The 20,281-nt window shown below is 34.7% G+C and overlaps 1 protein-coding gene across 9 annotated transcripts in view; it reads left to right on the top strand.

The window, feature by feature from the left end:
* LOC132075315 (sodium channel protein type 2 subunit alpha-like) overlaps positions 1-19,960 on the top strand; it is a 40,034-nt gene extending 20,074 nt beyond the window's left edge. For 6 of the 9 annotated variants that reach the window (XM_059475608.1, XM_059475610.1, XM_059475611.1 and 3 more), the window contains exons 17-26: positions 6,088-6,205; positions 8,053-8,207; positions 9,369-9,542; positions 12,560-12,682; positions 12,946-13,227; positions 14,744-14,797; positions 15,593-15,730; positions 17,360-17,464; positions 17,869-18,139; positions 18,322-19,960. In XM_059475608.1, the coding sequence (XP_059331591.1) occupies positions 6,088-6,205; positions 8,053-8,207; positions 9,369-9,542; positions 12,560-12,682; positions 12,946-13,227; positions 14,744-14,797; positions 15,593-15,730; positions 17,360-17,464; positions 17,869-18,139; positions 18,322-19,505 (2,604 nt within the window). In that variant the 3' untranslated portion in view covers positions 19,506-19,960. Of the gene's footprint in view, positions 1-6,087; positions 6,206-8,052; positions 8,208-9,368; positions 9,543-12,559; positions 12,683-12,945; positions 13,228-14,743; positions 14,802-15,592; positions 15,731-17,359; positions 17,465-17,868; positions 18,140-18,321 lie in introns of all 9 variants that reach the window. The other 3 variants (XM_059475616.1, XM_059475613.1, XM_059475615.1) reach the window with 1 other exon arrangement.
* The last annotated feature ends 321 nt before the right edge of the window (positions 19,961-20,281 follow it).

Consider the following 20,281-nt stretch of genomic DNA (forward strand, 5'->3'; position numbering starts at 1 on the left):
TGTCAAAAGCCTGGGTTTTTTATAATTGTTTCTGTGAGCTAAATGTAGGTAAACTGCTATTTAAAAATATTAGGGAAGATAATAATAAAGAATATTAATATTCTTAAAGGAAAATCAGCTTAACAGAGGTGCTGACTCAGGCTGATGAGAGCAGTAGCAACAGTTTTCATGTTCTGAAATCAAAATAATGGGGGAAAGCCAAGGGAGCAATGTTTGTATTATAATATGAATGTATCAACTAAAAACTCAAGGAAAAAAACCAGAATTACTGAATGAAAAAATATTAATTTCTTATTTTTTTGGGGGGGGGGAGTTTCAAACCAGTCATTTCTAAGAAAACTGTCTCATTTTAAACTGGGTCATCTCTAGGACTGTAGTCATTTGTTAGCAGCTTCAGTCTGAGGGGAAAAGCAAAATCATGGATTTTGGCAGGATTTTCAAAGACACTAAAAATTCAGATTGCAATCTGTGGCTTGAGCAGACTGTGTGTGGTATCACCATTTCTGGCACCTGAAGACACGAGGACATAAATAGAATATCATCACTTGTGCAGACAGCTGTTCTCCAGTCTGGATTGCTTTGTCTGCGTTGTTTTGGGGTTTTTTGGGTTTTTTTTTTTGTTTACTTTTGGGGTTTTTTGGGTTTTCTTTGTGTATGGTTGGTTTTTGGGCATTCAGTTGATGAGTCTGAGAGATTTTTGATTGGTTGTGTGCTTTTTAGGTTTTCAGATGTTTTGTTTTGAATGGGCAGTTAATTTGCCAGTATTGCTTCTAATGTTTAGAAAATAATTTTGTTCCTGGGAAATGTAGTGAAATTAAATTTAGAAAGGTGTAACAAAGTATTCTTTAGGTGTTTCTTTTATTACAGATTACAGTGTTCAGCCGTATTACACTTATTTTTGTTATTTCAGTAGCTTGTTTCCTGATCCTTGATTTGTTCCATCTACTTTTTGAAGATTGTGTTGCTGCAGATGTTACATTGACCACTCAGTTGAGAAGACTGTAGATTAGTAAGAGGCTTCTTTATAGCAAAGCATCAGTATTGTTACCCATTTAAAACAGAAACTACTCTATGTAATGAAGCTATAATATTTGCTGAATAACTACTCCAACTTTTACATATTATTATCTGACTGAAGAATATTGGATTTCTTAGTGTTTTAATAAAACTTGGGTTTTGTGGAAGGAATATTTAATGAATCTGGGTAATTTAACTTGAAATCTACCACTTGCCTGGAAATTAGCCTTCAGTTGAAGACACCTATTTCTTCAGTATTTTATATTGTAGAACTGAGTGACAAATTCTGTGCCTTCTTACGTCTGATATTCAAGATGATACATAAGCACTAGCCATTTATAGGATACTGTTATCCAGTATCACTATTCACTTCCTCAGATTTGGAAAACTGGCTGAGAATTGGCAACCACAGGAGATACATAAACTAAGAAAACACCCCTTATTTGTGTACACTTGTTCATAGTCAGTAGGGAAATGGTCTTTCTTCTTGTAGATTAGTTCAGCTTTTTCTTTCAGACTTCCCCTTTAAATGGAGCAGTTTGTGTCGGAGTTGTTACATAGCCACATTATAGGATGAACCCTTGAGAAGCCATTGCTAAGAAGTGAGATCAGATTTATACCAGAAGACAAATTGAGGAACTTACAGGTTGATTGCTCAGCATAAGGTTTTGTTTTTCATTGCTATGTCTGCTACAATCCATAATGAACTGTTTGACATTTTTCTTAAAATCATTCAGTTAAATATTTAAAGATGCTGGGGAAATCTTCTGCAGAAGTTTCCATTTTTAAAATGGTATGATTTACTTTTTATTTTGCCTGCAGCTCTTTTCTGAAAGAAAGGACCTAGATGTATCCTAATTAACATCTAGCGAAGACCTTGAAAATGAAATGCAAGGAGAAATATGTTCTGTTGTTTTTAATGTCTAATTACTACCACTTAAAGGATACCTAAAGCTGAAATAGTGTGGGTGCATCTGTATTTCTTTTTCGTTTGGGTCTTTTTTTTTTTTTCTGGAGGAGGAAGATTTGAGGGTGAAGGGATTTTCGGTGGTGGTTTGGCTTTTTGTTTGTCGGGTGTTATTTATGTTCAGGCCCAAGTCCAGTTTCCATCTATGAGCATCAGATGTTCTCCTAATCTTACCTTTTCCATTATATATTTGGATATGCCTAAAGCTCTAATCCACACCTAAAAATATTATGTTTTGCAAATGTGTGACATATATTAAGTAAGTAGGAATCCACACTTCTGTTTCCATTACTCAAACAACCTCAGGGGTACCATATTTTAATTTCATTGCGTGCCATTCTCTCACAGGAGTAAAATCAAGCTGGATCAGTCAAGACTGGTGCTTTTAAACCAGGCAGAGCAGCGTGTCAGCATGTTTACACAGGTTACCTAAACAAATCATACATATTTGATCACTTCTGAGATTGATTGGCCTGCATGCTACTCAGCTCCAGTATCTTTTTCCCCATATGTTGCAATGTAGTGGGAACATGTGCAGCTCTGTAAGCTGAGTCCCATGACTCACATCACAGCATGACCGAGGGCAACGCCCACACCTCCTTCTCTCCTTGTTGCATCTTTGGTATTTTCTGTACTATATTTGTGGCATAACATGCATGCTTTGTAAGTTTTATTCTTGTTAACTGAATGATTAAGCATCAGCACTTTTCAAGATCAAAAGAGGTTAACAACCTATGATTTTATGACAATGGGAAGGTTGTCCTCACTTGATATTTTCTGTTCATCTGTTGTACTATGTTTTTAGCTGTCATGTAATTATGAACATCTTCTGATCACATTCATTTTGACCAATGCCTCTGTAATATTACATATATACAGTTACTTGTATGCTAAAATGTTAGTAACCTTTATATAAATTGTTTTGTGTTTGTTCACAATGTTTTTGTAATTCACATTTCAGTTTTCTCATGTAAGAGAAGCTAAAACATAAGATGAAAGATACACTCCTAGGAAAAATCAAATGTAATTTTTTATACATATGCATAGTTCCCTTGAATATGGGTGTAATGATGTAGTTATATTCTAGTCATGAAGTTTATATATGTCTGCAAGGTTGGAATGTAGGGAATCATTTATGTAAGTTTTGTTCTTCAGCATAAATGATTTTTTCTTTGTGAACATAATCCAATTGCTTTATTTTTATCAAGACAATCATAAAACATTAATCAAAATTTCTATGCAGGTATCTAAATAAATCTGGATGGTTTAAAACTACATAAATAAGGATGTTCAAAAAAGAAAGAAATATAAAATAGGAAAACTCGGAATAAGGATCAAATTAAGACAACCTTTAGAAAGACAAAATAGGAGTTACTACACTCCCAAACCTCTAAGTTCAGAAACTCTAGAACCATAAAACTTACAAAGTTTTTTATTTCACTTAATTGTACCAAGCTATGCATTTCTTATTCCTGATGATCTCTTCTCTGTAGTTTGACAGTTCTGCTCTTTACCATTGAGATAATCCTTTTGAAAATACAGCTTTTATTTGTGTGGATTTGTTGTGGAATCATTATATTCCATCTATTCTTTTGCACTGTATTACATATTGGAAGTATTTAGGTCTCTCTTCGGTGTACAAGGGGACACTAAACTGTTGAGAAAGAATAGAAAATTATCTTTCTAGGGATTTTTGAAGCTATTTTCAAAAAGGCACTTGAGTAGGGAAGAGTGGAATCGTGATATCCCATCCTACTGGTCCCAGGTATTAGGGGATGAGTCTTATTTGATGGATGTTGATTTTGTGACACTGCTCCTAACTCAAGCTTCTGCTTACATGAGTCTGGACCAGTGTAGAGCAGCATGCAAACCAGTAAACTGGGACCTTCCAGTCATTCGACTGAAAAATACACAAATCTTTTTTCATTTGAATGTCACTTTGTCTTACTTACCCTTCCCTGCATAATAAGGCCATGCTTTTTTCTAATAGATAAGTGTGGCAATTTTTTCTAAGTAATTCCATTCAATCCAGTGTTTAGTGTACATCTAATGTGGCCTTCTTACCTCTATTTAGTAAACTGAACAGCAGCTAAGGGCCTTGGAAGTTTAAGGAGAAACATTTCTGTCTTTCCTAAAAGTTCTCTTCCTGGAGTTATTCCCCAGATCAGTTAGACTTCTGCAAAGACTACTGTTGTAAATAACAAATAAACTAGACTTCTAATTTTTAATTAGAGGGAGAAACTCTGCTATGCACATTGATTTTTATGATCACTTTTTGTTGTTGTTGCTGCTGTTGTTGTTTGATACCTGTATCATAGTGAAAAGTATGAGCCCTTCACATAAAAAAGAGAGCTAATGTTTAATTAAATCTGTAACTCTTCAACCAGTAGGATTATACTCTACACCATCTGTAGAAGAGGAGACCAGACTACCTGGTTTATATCAAAATAGTTCACAGAATCTCTAGTTTTATTTCTAGAGTAAAGAAAATTGCCCTTTGAAATTAAAAATAAATTTTAAAAAGCTCTAAACTCTGATTCTTCTACCATGAGTTAAATGAAATACATAACTTCATGTTCTAAACATATTGATTCTTTTCAGTTACTATTTTGTTTGCAGTTTTTCATCTTTTATATTTTCATTTGAATTAATGTCATCTGCTAAGCTTACAGCTCAAATTACTTAGGGTACTTCACATTGCTTTCATTTTTTTATTAATAATATGACAAAAAACTTCTTTATTCTTAAAAAGAATATATTTTAAAAGTAATAGTGTGACTTAATTGTTTTAGTTTACTCACCACCACTGCAACATTTTGCATTATATATGCTATGTCATGGAATGATGAAAGCAGCATAATATTAGAATTGTGGAAGGCATATTGTGCTATCCCTGGGTTCAGTAGAGGTAATGATAGGAAAAGTTGTTTGATGTGAATATTGCTGTTTTGAAATTATGTTGCTGAAAAAGAAAATACATTTTTACAGTAAACATAAGTATTATGGGTGTTCTATTCCAGATAATCAGTTTGTAAAGTAATAGGAAAGTAGGCAATATGAAAAAAAAATTTTAATTTAAGTTAATGAAGAATACTGTTGCTTATTTTTATCATATTGACTATTCTTTTACAAACAAAAAATTATTTATTAACAAAAATAATCGTGTCCTTTCACATTTAACAGTTGAGATGTAAATACAACTTCATTGGATAGTAACTTATCTGCATTTATCTCTTAGATATCTCTTAATCATAAAAATATAACTAAATTAGTAAAATTGGTGTTGATTTAGCAAAACTGAGGTTGTTTTATAAAGTGTGCTTACATCATTCCCTACAGACATTTACTTGTGTGACTTCATTACAGATGTTTTATACCTCTTGATGGTAACATTGTAAAATGTCAGAGAATGCTGTGACCAAAACTACTCTGATTTAGTTTGGTACTCATACTTAACTTAAGTGTACAGGACACCACATATTCCCTTAAAATGTCCACATCTCTGCAGTACACAGGCGGATTGCAAAATAATATATTTCTTATTCTTGTATTGGAATGGGGCTGGGGTTTTGTGTGTGAATGTTTGTTTTTATGTTTGAGGATCATTTTAATAATATGACTTACTTAATTATAATATTAATTATTTAAAAAACCCAGAAAAAACCCAAAATTATTTCTGGGTGTTGACTGTACAGGTATGTGTACCAGAGTAATGGGTAGTTTCAGAATGCACAATGTACTACATATGTGCATTGGCAAAGAAGAATGCAAATTAATGCCAGTTGAAATGTATAAGAAAGTAATAGTAGGAAGCAAAATAAATAGAATATGTACCAGCAAATCAACTTGGTAACAGTTAATGTTCTAGAAATTCTGAAATTCCATGAAAGATTCCATGAGACGCTGTACAATCTGTAGATAGAAAGTGGCAATTTATGCACATTTCAACAGCATTGACTGCTACGTGTGGATGTTTTTTTGTATTTCCGGTGAAAAACATTGTTGTTCTTATTATCGGCACATGGTGTTGCATGCTTGGTTAATTACACTTCTAAAAATATCAATATTAATAAAGTAAAAATATAACTGAATTTTATTTTCAGAAGCTAGATTTTTCCAGCTCATCAGAAGGAAGTACAGTTAATTTAACTGTCTTTGGAGAAGAAAAAAGCGAAAGTGAACCAGAAAAAGCATCAGAAATACAAGCATGCTTTACAGAAGGTATGGAAATAAAATTTGGGCCTAGCAATTACATTTTGCTTGTTTGCAACAAACATTGGCTCTTCAAGGAAGCTATTTGCTATAGCAGTCCTGGATCGTAATTCATCAAGTCTTAGGGTATGATTAACTTTGCCTGCTGTAGATAGCAATACTGACATCTACAAAGTACTATTTGTTAAAGCAAAGTTCAATATGTGTGTATGTAGTAATTTTTTAATATTTCAAAATAATCACTAGGCTCAATTCTACAAACTTATTCTCAGCAGACAGTAATTCTGTTAATTTAAATTACTTTGTCAGTAGTGAAATCTGCAAGATCAAACCCTACACTAGGCTCACTTTACTAAGAAATTTAAAATGAAATCATATGATTGATCACTTCCTAATGCACCATCATTCATTCGATGGAGATTTTGACTCAAGCAATAAACTTTTGTTCAGATTGCACCATTAATGGGGAGAGAGGTTTTATAAATATACTGTGGGTTAAAACACGTGGATGAGATCCTGTGTATCTATTTAAGTAAAGAAGTGAGAACAGCATACTTGCAGGTCCTTAAATATTTTGATTTATTTTAGTTCTGAATAGCTGCATCTTCTAGGGGACTACTGAAATTTACTATGTAGGAAAGAATTTCTGCGTTTTTTTGATATTATGGATCTTAATTTCCTTTTAAATCATGAGTAAAATAATTCAGAACAAAATATGGTCCAGGATTAACTCCCCTATCTTGTTCATGCTTTTTAGTTCACTGTTTTGCAGACATCTTTGATATTAGGCTGGAACCTTTGTCCTTTGAAGTATTATTTTACTGGTCTTTATATACCGGAATTGTTAGTGTGGGGATGAATTGACTATATCAAGTTCTTAATTAAAAAAAAATCCAACAAAAAAATGTATCCTTCTCAAATAATTTGACAATATATTAAAATTCTTCCTTATCCTTGTTTGTGTGTCCAACTCATTCTTGGACATAAGATTTATTTTTTCATAGTATAAGCGTGTTGAGTGGTTGAAGGTGAGGTAGTTCATGTTCTTCACAGTGGTAGCTGTTTTAGCTGAGATGATGAAATACAGTGTAACTTATTTGTAACATATGAACTTAATGACACTTCACAGGAAAACCAGAATGCCTTCAGGATCGGTTAAAGTCATGTCAACTTGGTTTTGTTTCTATGTGATTCATAATTTTTAAAGAATTAATTAGGCAGTTACTGAGATTCATTACCAACAGTGCCTTGAAGGCCCCAAGATAAAGTTGGGAGCTCTCCAATGTGAGGCAAATTTCTGTGGACAGTTGCCACAAATCTGTATCACATTGGAAAAGCTCTCATTTTCTCCTGTTAAAACATTTGCTTATGTAAAGAGTTATCCTTCATCTGCCCATGGAGCATCAGTTGTTCCTCAGCATTGTAAAAAATAGTATTAATGTCTGATTTATTTAAACCTTTTCTAAAAGGCAACAGTTCTTTTAAAAGAACCTTCTGTATTCTTGAACAAGTTCATGTGGAAGTTGCCATGTATGCTTGTTGTTTCTACTCCCTGACAATTTGCATATATTCTTTAATTATCTGTATATAAACGGAATAATTAAATTTTAAAATGTGTTTGTAAATGAAAATTAGTTCCGTTAGATGACTGTCCTTTACTATAAACTTGATGTAGCATCAGAGGAAAAATTGTGTACACTCATGTTAAAACAAAGTATAAAATTGAAAAGATAAGTGGCATAAGTGGCCTGAAGTAACTTGAACTTTGTGAAACAGAAGCTAGCTAAGAATAATTTTATTTTTCAGGATAATAAAAATTGTAGCATATAACAGTTTCTTAATGTTTGTGCAATTAGGCTGTGTACGGAAGTTTAAATGCTGTAGAGGCAGTACAGAGAGCACAAGAGGAAGAATCTGGTGGAACCTTCGAAAAACCTGTTACAACATAGTAGAGCACAACTGGTTTGAATCATTCATTGTCTTCATGATTCTTCTCAGCAGTGGTGCTCTGGTAAGTAGAGCTTGCACCCATAGAAATAGTACCTATAAAAATGTTTTTCTAAGTAGTATTATAACACATGAATTCCTTAAGAATAAAACATTGAAGTTGCCTTTGAAGAAAACTTCGAACTAAATTCCCAGAATATTTTGTGTATTACATTTAATTTAGATTACATTAAAATGTTGATGACTGCTAGGTGACGTGTGTGTTTATGAAAGGGATTATGCTAAAAATCTTACTTAAGAAATTACAAAAATCGTGAAAAGGGAAATGTATGCATGAAAAAATTGTTTTACTTAAACGGAAAATTGTCCCGCAAAGTAGATACTGAATTCATCATGTTCTTAGTTAATTTTTTGCTACAGTTTTAGTTGCAGTATTTCTGGACTGTTACATAGGAACTCTCGAATTTCTTTTTACTATTCTTAGGGACTTTTGTTGCTTCACATATTTGGTTTCATTTTGGTTGCTAATTGACACAGGATTTGTTGTATATTGTCTTGGTCTCTGCTCCAGCACCTAAAGCACCAGGTACTTTCCTTCCTTCTTAGCTGGCCTTGGTGTTTGCAGGGTAGTTTCTCTCACTTTTTCCCTCACTGCTCATACTGCTATGCAGTGCTTTGCCCTTTCTTAAACATGTTTTCCCAGAGTTACTGTCAGCTTCATTGTTGTGCCCAGCTGTTCCCTGTGTGGTGTCAATGGTGGAGCTGGCACAAAGCAGTCCCCTGGCCTCTTCTCACAGTGGCCACCTCTACAGCCTCCCACTACTAAAACCTTGCCATCAGCTCCTGCCACAGGAATTCACTAGAGATCATCAACATAGTATCTGGTCTCTTGTTAATTGAAGTTGATGTAATAATGAGAGTGGCTTCTGACAAACCTGGCTGGACTTTTCAGGGTGAAAAATTATAATTCTATGTTGAATATTATTGAAATTTCTAAAAAGCTTTTGGGCAACCTCTGACTTTTTATTGTAATTCCATTTTCAGACAAAAATAAAATTTAAAACTCAGAAAGAATGTAATTGTAATTTCTGTTATTTGGTTTTTCAAGGTAAAGCATATAAAGTTGAAAGTGATTTTACTTTGCTGTTTTCATTTAGTTCTGGCTTAATTTGTAATGTTCAAAGGCTTTTCAATATCTGACTTATATGTAACCCATTCTTTACAGGCTTTTGAAGATATATATATTGAACAGCGCAAGACCATAAAAGTCCTGCTGGACTATGCTGATAAAATCTTTACTTACATCTTTATTCTGGAAATGGTGCTAAAATGGGTGGCCTATGGTTTTCAGACTTACTTCACTAATGCTTGGTGCTGGCTGGACTTCCTGATTGTTGATGTAGGTACTATCCTTTCCAAGTAGTCTGTTTCTGTTGTTTAGGCAGGTGGTTTTATGTAGCTTCAGTCTGATAAGAGATACATGCAGTGAATAATATGTTTGGTTTAAAGGAATGGAAAATACATACTGGTGAATAAGACCCTGCTGCAGTTATCCAGTGTGTAACTAAATCTGCCTTTGTGCTGCCATTGACACCATGTGTTCTGTGTTTTACTGTGTGGAGTCCCAGCTGGTGAGGGAGCACGATTTACAGATTTGATTTCAGTGTACTGGATGTGGCAGCAGAGAGCAAGGAGGACACAGACACAGGAAGGTAAAGGGGAATTTAAGTGAGCACTTGGGATTGGGCATTTGATCCTGGGCTTAATGGGGCACTGACAAAGAACTTCAGGGGAGAATTGTTTTTCAACAATAACATTAAAAGCTAGTGTTGACATTGCACTCCAGAGAAACTAAATTAGTGACATTGCATGATATGTTCATTTAAAGGAGTTCTTTCTTTTTGTGAAAATGTTGGACTAGAAATTCAACAAGTGGACAAAAGAAAACTCTATTGATTGGATGGTACCTGGAATCTAGGACAGAAATTTTATCCCCTATCTTTAGAATTGAAACTTACCTAATGCCCTTTTTAAAGTAGGTTTTTTGGAAGAAAAGGCACAAGTGGCATTTTTTATTTGTCTTCCTCATTTAACTGTGCTTCTTTTTCCAGTGGATCCCCATTCTCAGCAAATGGACTAACTCAGTGACTTGAGAAAATATGTGATATATTTTTTCTGGGATATGCAGTTTCCTGCTTTTTACTTTCATGGCCTCTCTACTTCTTTTGTTGTGAACTCCCAGTTAATATTTACACCAAGAGAAAAGTCAACATATTCCCAGAAAAGATGTACTGACCTGTAAAAAACTTAGCAAGTATAAAGGCCCTCCCCTAAGACTAAATTTTCCAAAACAAGATAACCTTAGCACATGAAAGGACAAAAAGTTAGGACTGTCTTTGAGTAAGGGTGAATATATAATTTTTGTATATTTGCTTTCTTTGTGAATGCTATAGCATTCTGATTTTTCTTTATTACAACTTAAGTGAAAAATTATGAAAATTATATAATCAATGGGAAATCAGCAGCAATCATCTAGATAGACTCTGTCACCTTTGCATAAAATTGTTGATGCCATGTTTTAGACTCTTTTCATACTATGAATAACCAGACAGTATGTTTCCAGAAGCTTGTGATACGTAAATTTTGAGGTTTTTTCCCATTACAACGGTCATTGGTAAAAAAGAAAGAAAATAAAATAGAAATAAGTAAATCTATTACTATTTAAGGAGTATTGAGATTTAGTGTCTCTGTACAAGCCTGTATTGGGAAATGATGATCTTGAATTCAGTTTTAAGATCAATTCTGATTAGGCATACCGTGTATCCGTGTGGATAGGCATGGGCTCTTCATTTTTTTAGCAATCTTAGTGTTTTCATGTAGCCATCTTAATCTTTTGTTTAGAGTGTCTGCATTTTGTGGTCCTACAACAGCAGATTATATAACAATTTGTGTTGGGGGGCACCACTGGAGGTTTTCAAGTAGCTCTAACCTCAAGGTTAGACAAGACAGCTCAGGCAGATACTCTGTTTTGAATGGAGAAAGCCTTACTTAGCAATGCAATTTCCAGTGTTTGACCTCCTGTATTGTAAACCCACTTCTTCCACCCCTAAAGTCATGGTGGTCTGCTTAGCTTTTTTCTGATATTATTGCTAGACTTACTTGCTATTGTTTTCAGCCACTAACAAGGAATTATAATTATTTCTCTTCCTACTGGTTTAGCATGCAGGTGCTGCCCTCAACTGCTTAAATAGATCTTAATTTTATCTTTCTGTCCTATGCCTTTATCCAGCTAAGCATTGAACAAATTTGCCAGTACCAGTCAAGTTAAATTATCACTGTGAGACATTTTACAGAATCTTTTCAGGCAAACTGTTCTGTACCTAGCAGCCTAAGCTCTCCAGCTGTTCCCTGTTTGGGAAAGGACTTATGGTATACAGACAAAAGTTCTTACCCGTTGTTATGTTCACAGTTATTTCAGAAACAGGTAATTAGCCCCGAAACAAATAAAAAAGCTCATTTTGCTCTGCTTTCCATGTGCAATTACAAATGGTATCACAGAGAAGAGCAAAGATGGGATTGTGCTGTATTTGGCAGCTTGTTTGAGCTACCCTTAGAGGAAAGAAATCTGCAGAAGACTTCCTCGTGTAAACACAGCAGGAGATAGCCATCTGGAGTGAGGGGTTCAGTGAGGACACAAGTCATTGACTTTCACTGGAAAACACCAGGAAAATCAACTTTTGAGCTGTTAATCCAGCTGTACTGAAGGTTTCAAAAATTCTTGTGGATTAAACCCTTTCTTCCACAAAAGTAGGCACATTAATTGTCCAAAATACAAACAATTTTTAAAATCCAAAGATTTTTCCAGCTTATGATAACAGTGTACTTTTGTGAAATTATATTATTTGATAATTACAAAACAAAGTTGAAATGAAGCTGAGGTTGGGATTCTGTCTCATGCACATCATTACAGGATGTTTTGTAATATTTCCCCTTTTTTCTTTTTTGCAACACACCTTTTGAATTTTCCAGTTTTCTAATTTTGTATTTAGGATTTCTATGTATGTAGAAGCCAGTTTATAACTGGTATCACAGGCTGTCCAAGCCACAATCAAACACATGGAGGGTGAGGAAATTACTTTTTTAAAAATTAAAAATATACATACGCACATATCCACAGATAGTATTATGGATTAAAGTATGTTTTTGTTCAAACTGTTTTGAAATTTACATGCAATATTAGACTAATTTTTTCTTTAATTTCCTTTTCTTCTTCTTTTTTTTTAATTTATTTTCACTGAAAAATTAGGGAACCTGTGAATTTTTTTGCCAATATCCAGATCAAAATTTTTCCCCTCAAGGCATTTCTATTTTGAAGCTACTTAGAAAAGTGCTTTTGTTTTGTTTTGTTTCTTCTAGGTCTCATTGGTTAGCTTAGTAGCTACTGCCCTTGGTTTCTCAGAATTTGGTGCAATTAAATCTCTCCGAACATTAAGAGCTTTGAGACCTCTAAGAGCTTTGTCACGCTTTGAAGGCATGAGGGTAAGGAAAATAAAAAGGAAATAATGTGTAAAACAAATCCCTAAAAATATGCAAAATTATAAAAGCATGGAATAATACTAATTTAATGTCTATTAGTAAGGCCAACAGTAGCATGTTTGGTTATATGACATGCATTATTACTTTTCTATTTGCATTATTTAAATGTAATGTAGTGCTTTACATTAAATCATCTTCTAGATTAAAAAAACAAATAACTCTTGTGTTGTTTTTAATTTTTTTTTTTTTTTTTGTTTATTGACTAGGTGGTTGTGAATGCTCTTACTGGAGCAATCCCATCCATCATGAATGTACTTCTGGTGTGTCTTACATTCTGGCTAATTTTCAGCATCATGGGAGTAAATTTGTTTGCTGGCAAGTTCTACCACTGTGTTAATACCACAAATAATGAGATGCTCAAACCAGAACAAGTCAGTAATAAAACTATGTGTGAAGATATGAACAGGACTACTGGAAATGTTCGGTGGAAAAATGTGAAAGTAAACTTTGATAATGTTGCAATTGGTTATCTTTCTCTGCTTCAAGTGGTAAGTGCATAAATTTTCCACCCTTAGTTTTAGTGGTGGTATCATTTAATTCCATAATTTTCAATGTTATTTTAAAATAAATAAATAGATATGGATTTGACTTTATAATTTTGTTCTATGGAGCTAATTAATATTGCTTATTATAAACATGTGATACATTCTCTGGCCATTTTGGAAGAGGAGGAATATCTAATATTTACGTGATGGATAAAAGATTGCTTGGCACCCAGCTGCTAGTACCTTTTCAAGTGCTATGGAAATACAGTATGTAGCTAAAATATCTGGTTAAAAACTGCAGCTAGATTTTCTTTATCTGTTAAGGCTTATTGACTAATATTTTTACCATGGTTGTCATAGATAGGTTCTAGGACTTATCTGCTCTTCAAACAAAAAGAGAGCGGTAGATTTCTAGGCATGAGCCTTTTTAGAGAAAGTATCTTTAAATTGCCAATAAGACAAGCATATATATTTATAATTGAATGCATTTGACAAACTGCTTCTTGGAAATTATTTGTACTCGTAAACAATTGGTAATTATTCTGCCTTTAAAAATTTCCAACCGGTAGTGTTTAGTAGTTAGTATTGTGCTAGCAGGCTGCCATCTGTTTGCTTCTGGAGGTAACAGTAGCTGTTGCTAAACAGCAGTGGGCAATTGCATAAATTACCAGCTTAGAGAGTGGCACTGCTTTTAGTATTTGTAGCATGTATTGCACCCACAGTTCACCTGTGTAATGATTGCAGTTAACATCATTCACACCTTTCCTGCCCTCAGAGGAAGTTTGATGAGGACCCTCTAGAAGGATAAATAATTGGTTGGATGGCTGTGTGGAAAGACATACAGTCAGTGGCTTAGTGTAAGTGATGTCTCTCAGAGATTTCCCCCAGGACCAGTACTATCTGATAGCTCCATCAATGACATCAGTATTGGAATTGAGTGCACCCTCAGCAGTTGGCAGATGACACCAGGCTGAGTTTTGTGATAGGCTTAGATGGCACACACTTTAAGGAGCTACTGAGTCTCTGGGCAGCTTCACTCAGTCTCTGCTTGGAGCTCCCTGTTTGCAGTGGAGTGACCCACACCATCCTGTGCAGGTGGACTAGCTGGTCATGCAGGTTCCCTGTATCCTGACACGAGAGACTTGGCTCTACTGGGATGTCACATAGCACAGTGCCTTTCCTGTTCAGGTAATGCTTTACAGATGGCAGCCAGCACATCACTGTTCCCTGGGAGAGAAATCACTGTCTCTCTGGTATGATGATATTGATTGCAACTCATCTCACAGAGTGTTTATATGAATTTCCATGAAGATTAGAATTTATGCAGTGTTTTTTAAGAATTGGGGGGAGATATTCCGCAGCAATGAACTTCCTGTGAATGCTTCACTCGTAATGCACCAGACTTCTAATATTTTCTTTATATTTATGAACAGAAATATATTGCAGAAGACACTGGTTTATTTAGAATGTTCTCAGAACTGGAGCTGTGATAGAAAATATTAACAAATTTTGTTTTTAGGCAACATTTAAAGGATGGATGGAGATTATGTATGCTGCAGTTGATTCTACAGAAGTGAGTGCAATATTAAATCTACTATGTAAATATAAAATTTACTGAGGGAAAACAAATCTAAGACTGATGTGAGACTTCTTGAATGGTAGTTGAAATGACCTAAAATATAAAAAATTAAGCATAAAGCCCTGATGAATTTTCTACAATCTATGCCCACAAAGTGCTTATACTTTTATCAGGTAACAAAAATTATAGCTGTAAGCTACATAAATTACTACTAATCTAATAATTCTTCTGTAAAAATCCAAAATAATGGGATCTGGTTTTCTATTCATTTATGTCTGAGATTGTACAGATCAGGAAAAAAGTTTTTTCTGTGTCCTCAAAAATAACCCAAATAGTCAAGAGGCATCACTGCAAAAGCTAATCTAGAGCTGCAGACTCTGATGATCTCAAAAACCAAATCTGCTAATTTTTACCTATTTTTCTTTTGATCTTGATATTTGTTTGCATCTCTCCTCAGTCCAGCTCTTGATTTGCATATAGTCTGTAGGAACTGAATTGCTTTTGAGATTTGTACATTTCTGTCAAATTTAGTAGGACCTACATGAAATGTCAAATGTCATCAAAGAAAACAGACAGAGAGGGAAGGAATGGCAAGTCCTGCAATGTGTGCAATTACAGAAACCTGTATTAAATAGATTTTCAAGTTCAAATATGAGGCAAGTGTAGCGTATGCTCCAAAAGAGTTGGGTTTACCCCCCTGTACATCTGGATGCAACTTCTCCTGCTCAGGATCTTTGATTTGTCTTAACTGTTATTTGTGATGCTTTGCTGTTTTCCTGTGTTATGTAGGTAGAGAAACAGCCCAAGTATGAACACAACCTGTACATGTACCTTTACTTTGTGGCCTTTATCGTTTTTGGATCATTTTTCACCCTAAACTTATTCATTGGTGTCATCATAGATAACTTCAACCAACAAAAAAAGAAGATAAGTACCACATGTTTCATTTTCACAATACTTCATTGTTATTGAGCATTCAGTAAATGTATGCAAGGATAAATTATAGTGTCTGAAATTTCTCATAGTGGAAGGAAGGAAAGGAAAGGAAAGGAAAGGAAAGGAAAGGAAAGGAAAGGAAAGGAAAGGAAAGGAAAGGAAAGGAAAGGAAAGGAAAGGAAAGGAAAGGAAAGGAAAGGAAAGGAAAGGAAAGGAAAGGAAAGGAAAGGAAAGGAAAGGAAAGGAAAGGAAAGGAAAGGAAAGGAAAGGCAAGGCAGTATTTTTCTTACTATTGTTCTTTTTTAATATCACTGACACTTAGGCCCATTGGGATATGAATGGGAAAAGAGCTCGTGTTGCAACATACTGTCTCTGTGTAGTTAAACTGTGCTTTTCTGTGGTTCCTGTGTGTTATCTTGCCTTGAGGCCTTTACTCTCCCTGGGGACAGTGCACTGAGACAAGAATGGCTTGATCTCTAATGATAGCCATTACATCAGGGAGACAGCAGAAGAAATCCCCAACCCCTTCCCACTTTCTTTATGGCTCTCGTCTTTTATTCTTTATTTCCCACTAACTGAAGTCTTCCAACAGTCACAGAATATTTCCACCATAATTATCAAATCAATTTATTGTTTTTCTTCCGAAACTCCTACTATCCAATAAGTTAATTTTACTTGAATATTTGATTTATGAGGAGAGTTTGTTAAAGATGGTCTCTTTTGCCTTCTAAAACTTCATGTCAATGTATAGACACAGCTGAAAGTTAAACACACCTTCATTCTGACCTATCATTACTCTAAGACTGGCACTACATTTGACAAATTCAGTGGGACAAAGTCACAGAATCACCCCTGACTCTGAAGCTGATTTCCATATGCCACTGCTTTGATATCATGCATACCTGGAATACAATTACAAACAAGTGCATGAAAGGAATAAAATAAGTTACTTGAAAATATAAATTGTATTTCTGAGAGGTGTTCCATGTGTGCATTACACCAGTCTAGAAATCCTTTTATTCAGAAAAGAAACCCCAAAGTAAACCCATGCTTCTTATGATCTAGGTACAGTGTAGGGGGATGATCAAGCTTCATACACACTGTTCATATATCATTTGAACTGAGATACCTATAGCCAAATGGTAAAATGCACATCCTGAAAAGGAGAATCAGTAATTTGTTTCTCTTGGTATGTTTTACCTGAAGGCATATATGCTCACAGTGTATCTTTGTACCTTTGAAACTTTTTTATTTTTATAGATTGATTTACACTGTGGAGATCATGATGCTAGATTTATTAAGTGTCTATGAAATGTGCATTTTCCAAGTTGGGTTTAGTTTTTAAAATTTATTTAATGGAATTAATCAGGTATGTATTTTTTTTAAGAAGAAATAAATTGAACTTTTGGGGATTTTCTTTGCTCCATAATTTCTTTCATTTTTCCTTCAAGATTCATCAGATATTTTAACAATCTTTGAAATAATTATTATGTTTCAGTTTTGGTAACAATGTATAAGGATGACTAAAGGGCTTTTTTAAACCATGTGCTGCAATGCTGTGAATTAATGGATATGAAGGCTTGTCTGTAATCAGATTTGGGGTTTCTTTTATTAATTTACCTTGGAGGCCAAGACATTTTCATGACTGAAGAGCAAAAGAAATACTACAATGCAATGAAGAAGCTGGGCTCCAAGAAACCACAAAAACCTATACCTCGACCAATGGTAAGAATAGTGCAATTCTTATGTCATCTGTATTTGGAGAGAAATCTCAGTGGTACATCAATTACAATAAAATTTCTCCTTTAACTCTTAAATGGTTTCAGCCTAATTAGTTACCCCTTCATTCTGAATTGAAATGTACACATGTCTGTTCTGCAGGAAAAATCTCTCATATTTGTTATGCCTCAGAAAACAGAGAATCAAAGAACATGAAGAAATATATAGGCTTGTTGAGTTTTGAGAGAAAAACTTTGAACGAGCATATAAGTTATTGGACAATGGTTTACTTAGATTTTTGAGCCTTTTGCTTGGTTGTATATTTTGGGAGAGGAAGAATGAAATGGGAGGGAAGAAACAGATGTTTATTACATAAAAATACTATAACCTTTTCTTTTTTCTTCCCTCAGAACAAATTGCAAGGTCTGGTGTTTGATATTGTAACCAAGCAACTATTTGACATCATCATTATGGTTCTAATCTGTCTTAACATGATCACAATGATGATTGAAACAGATGACCAGTCTGAACTGATGCAAAATATTTTATATTGGATTAACTTGGTCTTTGTTGTCCTTTTCACTGGTGAATGTGTCTTCAAAATATTTTCACTCCGTTATTATTACTTCACCATTGGCTGGAATATTTTTGATTTTGTGGTTGTTATTCTTTCAATAATAGGTAAGAAATTCCTATGTTCACAATGAAATATAGTTATACGTGTATTTAATGCTTTATCAAGTTGTGCAAAAATTAGAAGAGTTACTTAATTTTAATTTCTCTTGATTATTTTACATTTTCTGTGGAAAATGTAATCTGTGTTAAAAACTTACTTTCTTAATTTATTTTTATGTTTTTCACAGGTATGTTTCTAGCTGAGGTGATAGAAAAGTACTTTGTGTCACCCACTTTGTTCCGAGTTGTACGGCTTGCCAGGATCGGTCGAATCCTGCGCCTCATTAAAGGCGCTAAGGGAATCCGCACTCTGCTTTTTGCTTTGATGATGTCTCTCCCTGCCTTGTTCAACATTGGGCTGCTGCTCTTCCTGGTCATGTTCATCTATGCCATATTTGGCATGTCCAACTTTGCCTATGTCAAGAAGGAAGATGGGATTGATGACATGTTCAACTTTGAAACGTTTGGCAACAGCATGATCTGCCTGTTCCAGATCACCACGTCCGCTGGCTGGAATAATTTACTCAACCCAATTCTAAACAGTGGAGATCCAGACTGTGACCCCCATAAAGATCATCCAGGGAGCCCTGTGAAAGGTGACTGTGGCAACCCTTCTGTTGGGATTTTCTTCTTTGTCAGCTACATTATCATATCCTTTCTGGTAGTGGTGAACATGTACATTGCTGTGATTTTGGAGAACTTCAGTGTTGCTACTGAAGAAAGCGCTGAACCCTTGGGTGAGGATGACTTTGAGATGTTTTATGAGGTTTGGGAAAAATATGATCCTGGTGCAACACAATTCATAGAATACAGCAAACTGTCTGATTTTGCAGCTTCTTTAGATCCTCCTCTTAATATACCAAAACCAAACACAATTCATCTCATTGCAATGGATCTACCTGTGGTGAGCGGTGACAGAATTCACTGCCTTGACATCTTGTTTGCTTTCACAAAGCGTGTTTTGGGGGAAAGTGGGGAGATGGACACCCTCAGAATACAGATGGAAGATCGGTTTATGGCATCCAATCCTTCTAAAGCTTCCTATGAACCAATTACAACCACACTGAAACGAAAGCAGGAAGAAGTTTCTGCCACTATCATTCAGCGTGCTTACAGACGTCATCTTCTGAGACAGTCAGTAAAGAAGCTTTCATTTATGTATCAGAAGGATGGGGGTGATCAGCTTATCAAAAAGGATGTGATTGTTGGTAAGCTGAGTGAAAATTCATCTCCAGAGAAAATGAATATGTCTGCATCCACCACAGCTCCGCCTTCTTATGATAGTGTAACAAAACCAGAAAAAGAAAAATATGAAGATGACAAATCAGAAAAGGAAGACAAAGGAAAAGACAGAAGAGGAAACAAAAAATAAAAGGCACTTTTATCCATGATGAATGTTTGCAAGCTTGAAAATATGTTTTTGTCAGTAGCACTCTTACTGGAGGATTATGCCAAAATTATAAGTTTTTACATATTTACCCACTACTGCAGACAGTGCCTGTCCAAGAAAATGATCCATCACTAGTAAATCCTCGGTGGCAACAGGGAAACAAACTTGCAGAACAATAGTTTTGATTATCAGCTGTTACTAATTGAGAGGAGACACAAAATTTCTACTTGGAATATAGGAACCCTTAAGGGGTCCTAATAAGGCTGTATTTTTGTGGAGTAAGTGTATCCACTGTGTAAATTTCATCTCTTTTCTGTGTTCCACATGTGTCAGTTCTTGTTCATGATTTCATTTGCTTTAATAACATACTGCTTTATTAGTTCTGCTGTGCTGAGAAAAAAATCTAAATACTCTTTATTTCGATAAACACTAAATAATACTCTTGTGTGCCGAGAAACACAAATGTCAGGAATATGTAATTATGGCATCATAATATGAACATAGTTCTCTTCAAGCCACTTCTAAATGCAAAAAGCCAGAATTCCAGATTACTAAACCTCAGGGTGTAGATCAAAGAAGCACCAAACTATAAAAAAAGCCAAGAGTCTAGATAAATAATTTGTCAGTAAATCAAACAAGGGAATAATTCTCACAGAAAAGAGGTTGGTAACTTAGCCTTTAAGTTTAATGTATTTATTTTTATTACCTTTTAGTAGTTTTTAATTTATTGTACTGTCCATTTCAGATACAAATAAATG

The sequence above is a fragment of the Ammospiza nelsoni genome, chromosome 7 (assembly GCF_027579445.1).
Source record: "Ammospiza nelsoni isolate bAmmNel1 chromosome 7, bAmmNel1.pri, whole genome shotgun sequence".
NCBI lineage: Eukaryota > Metazoa > Chordata > Aves > Passeriformes > Passerellidae > Ammospiza > Ammospiza nelsoni.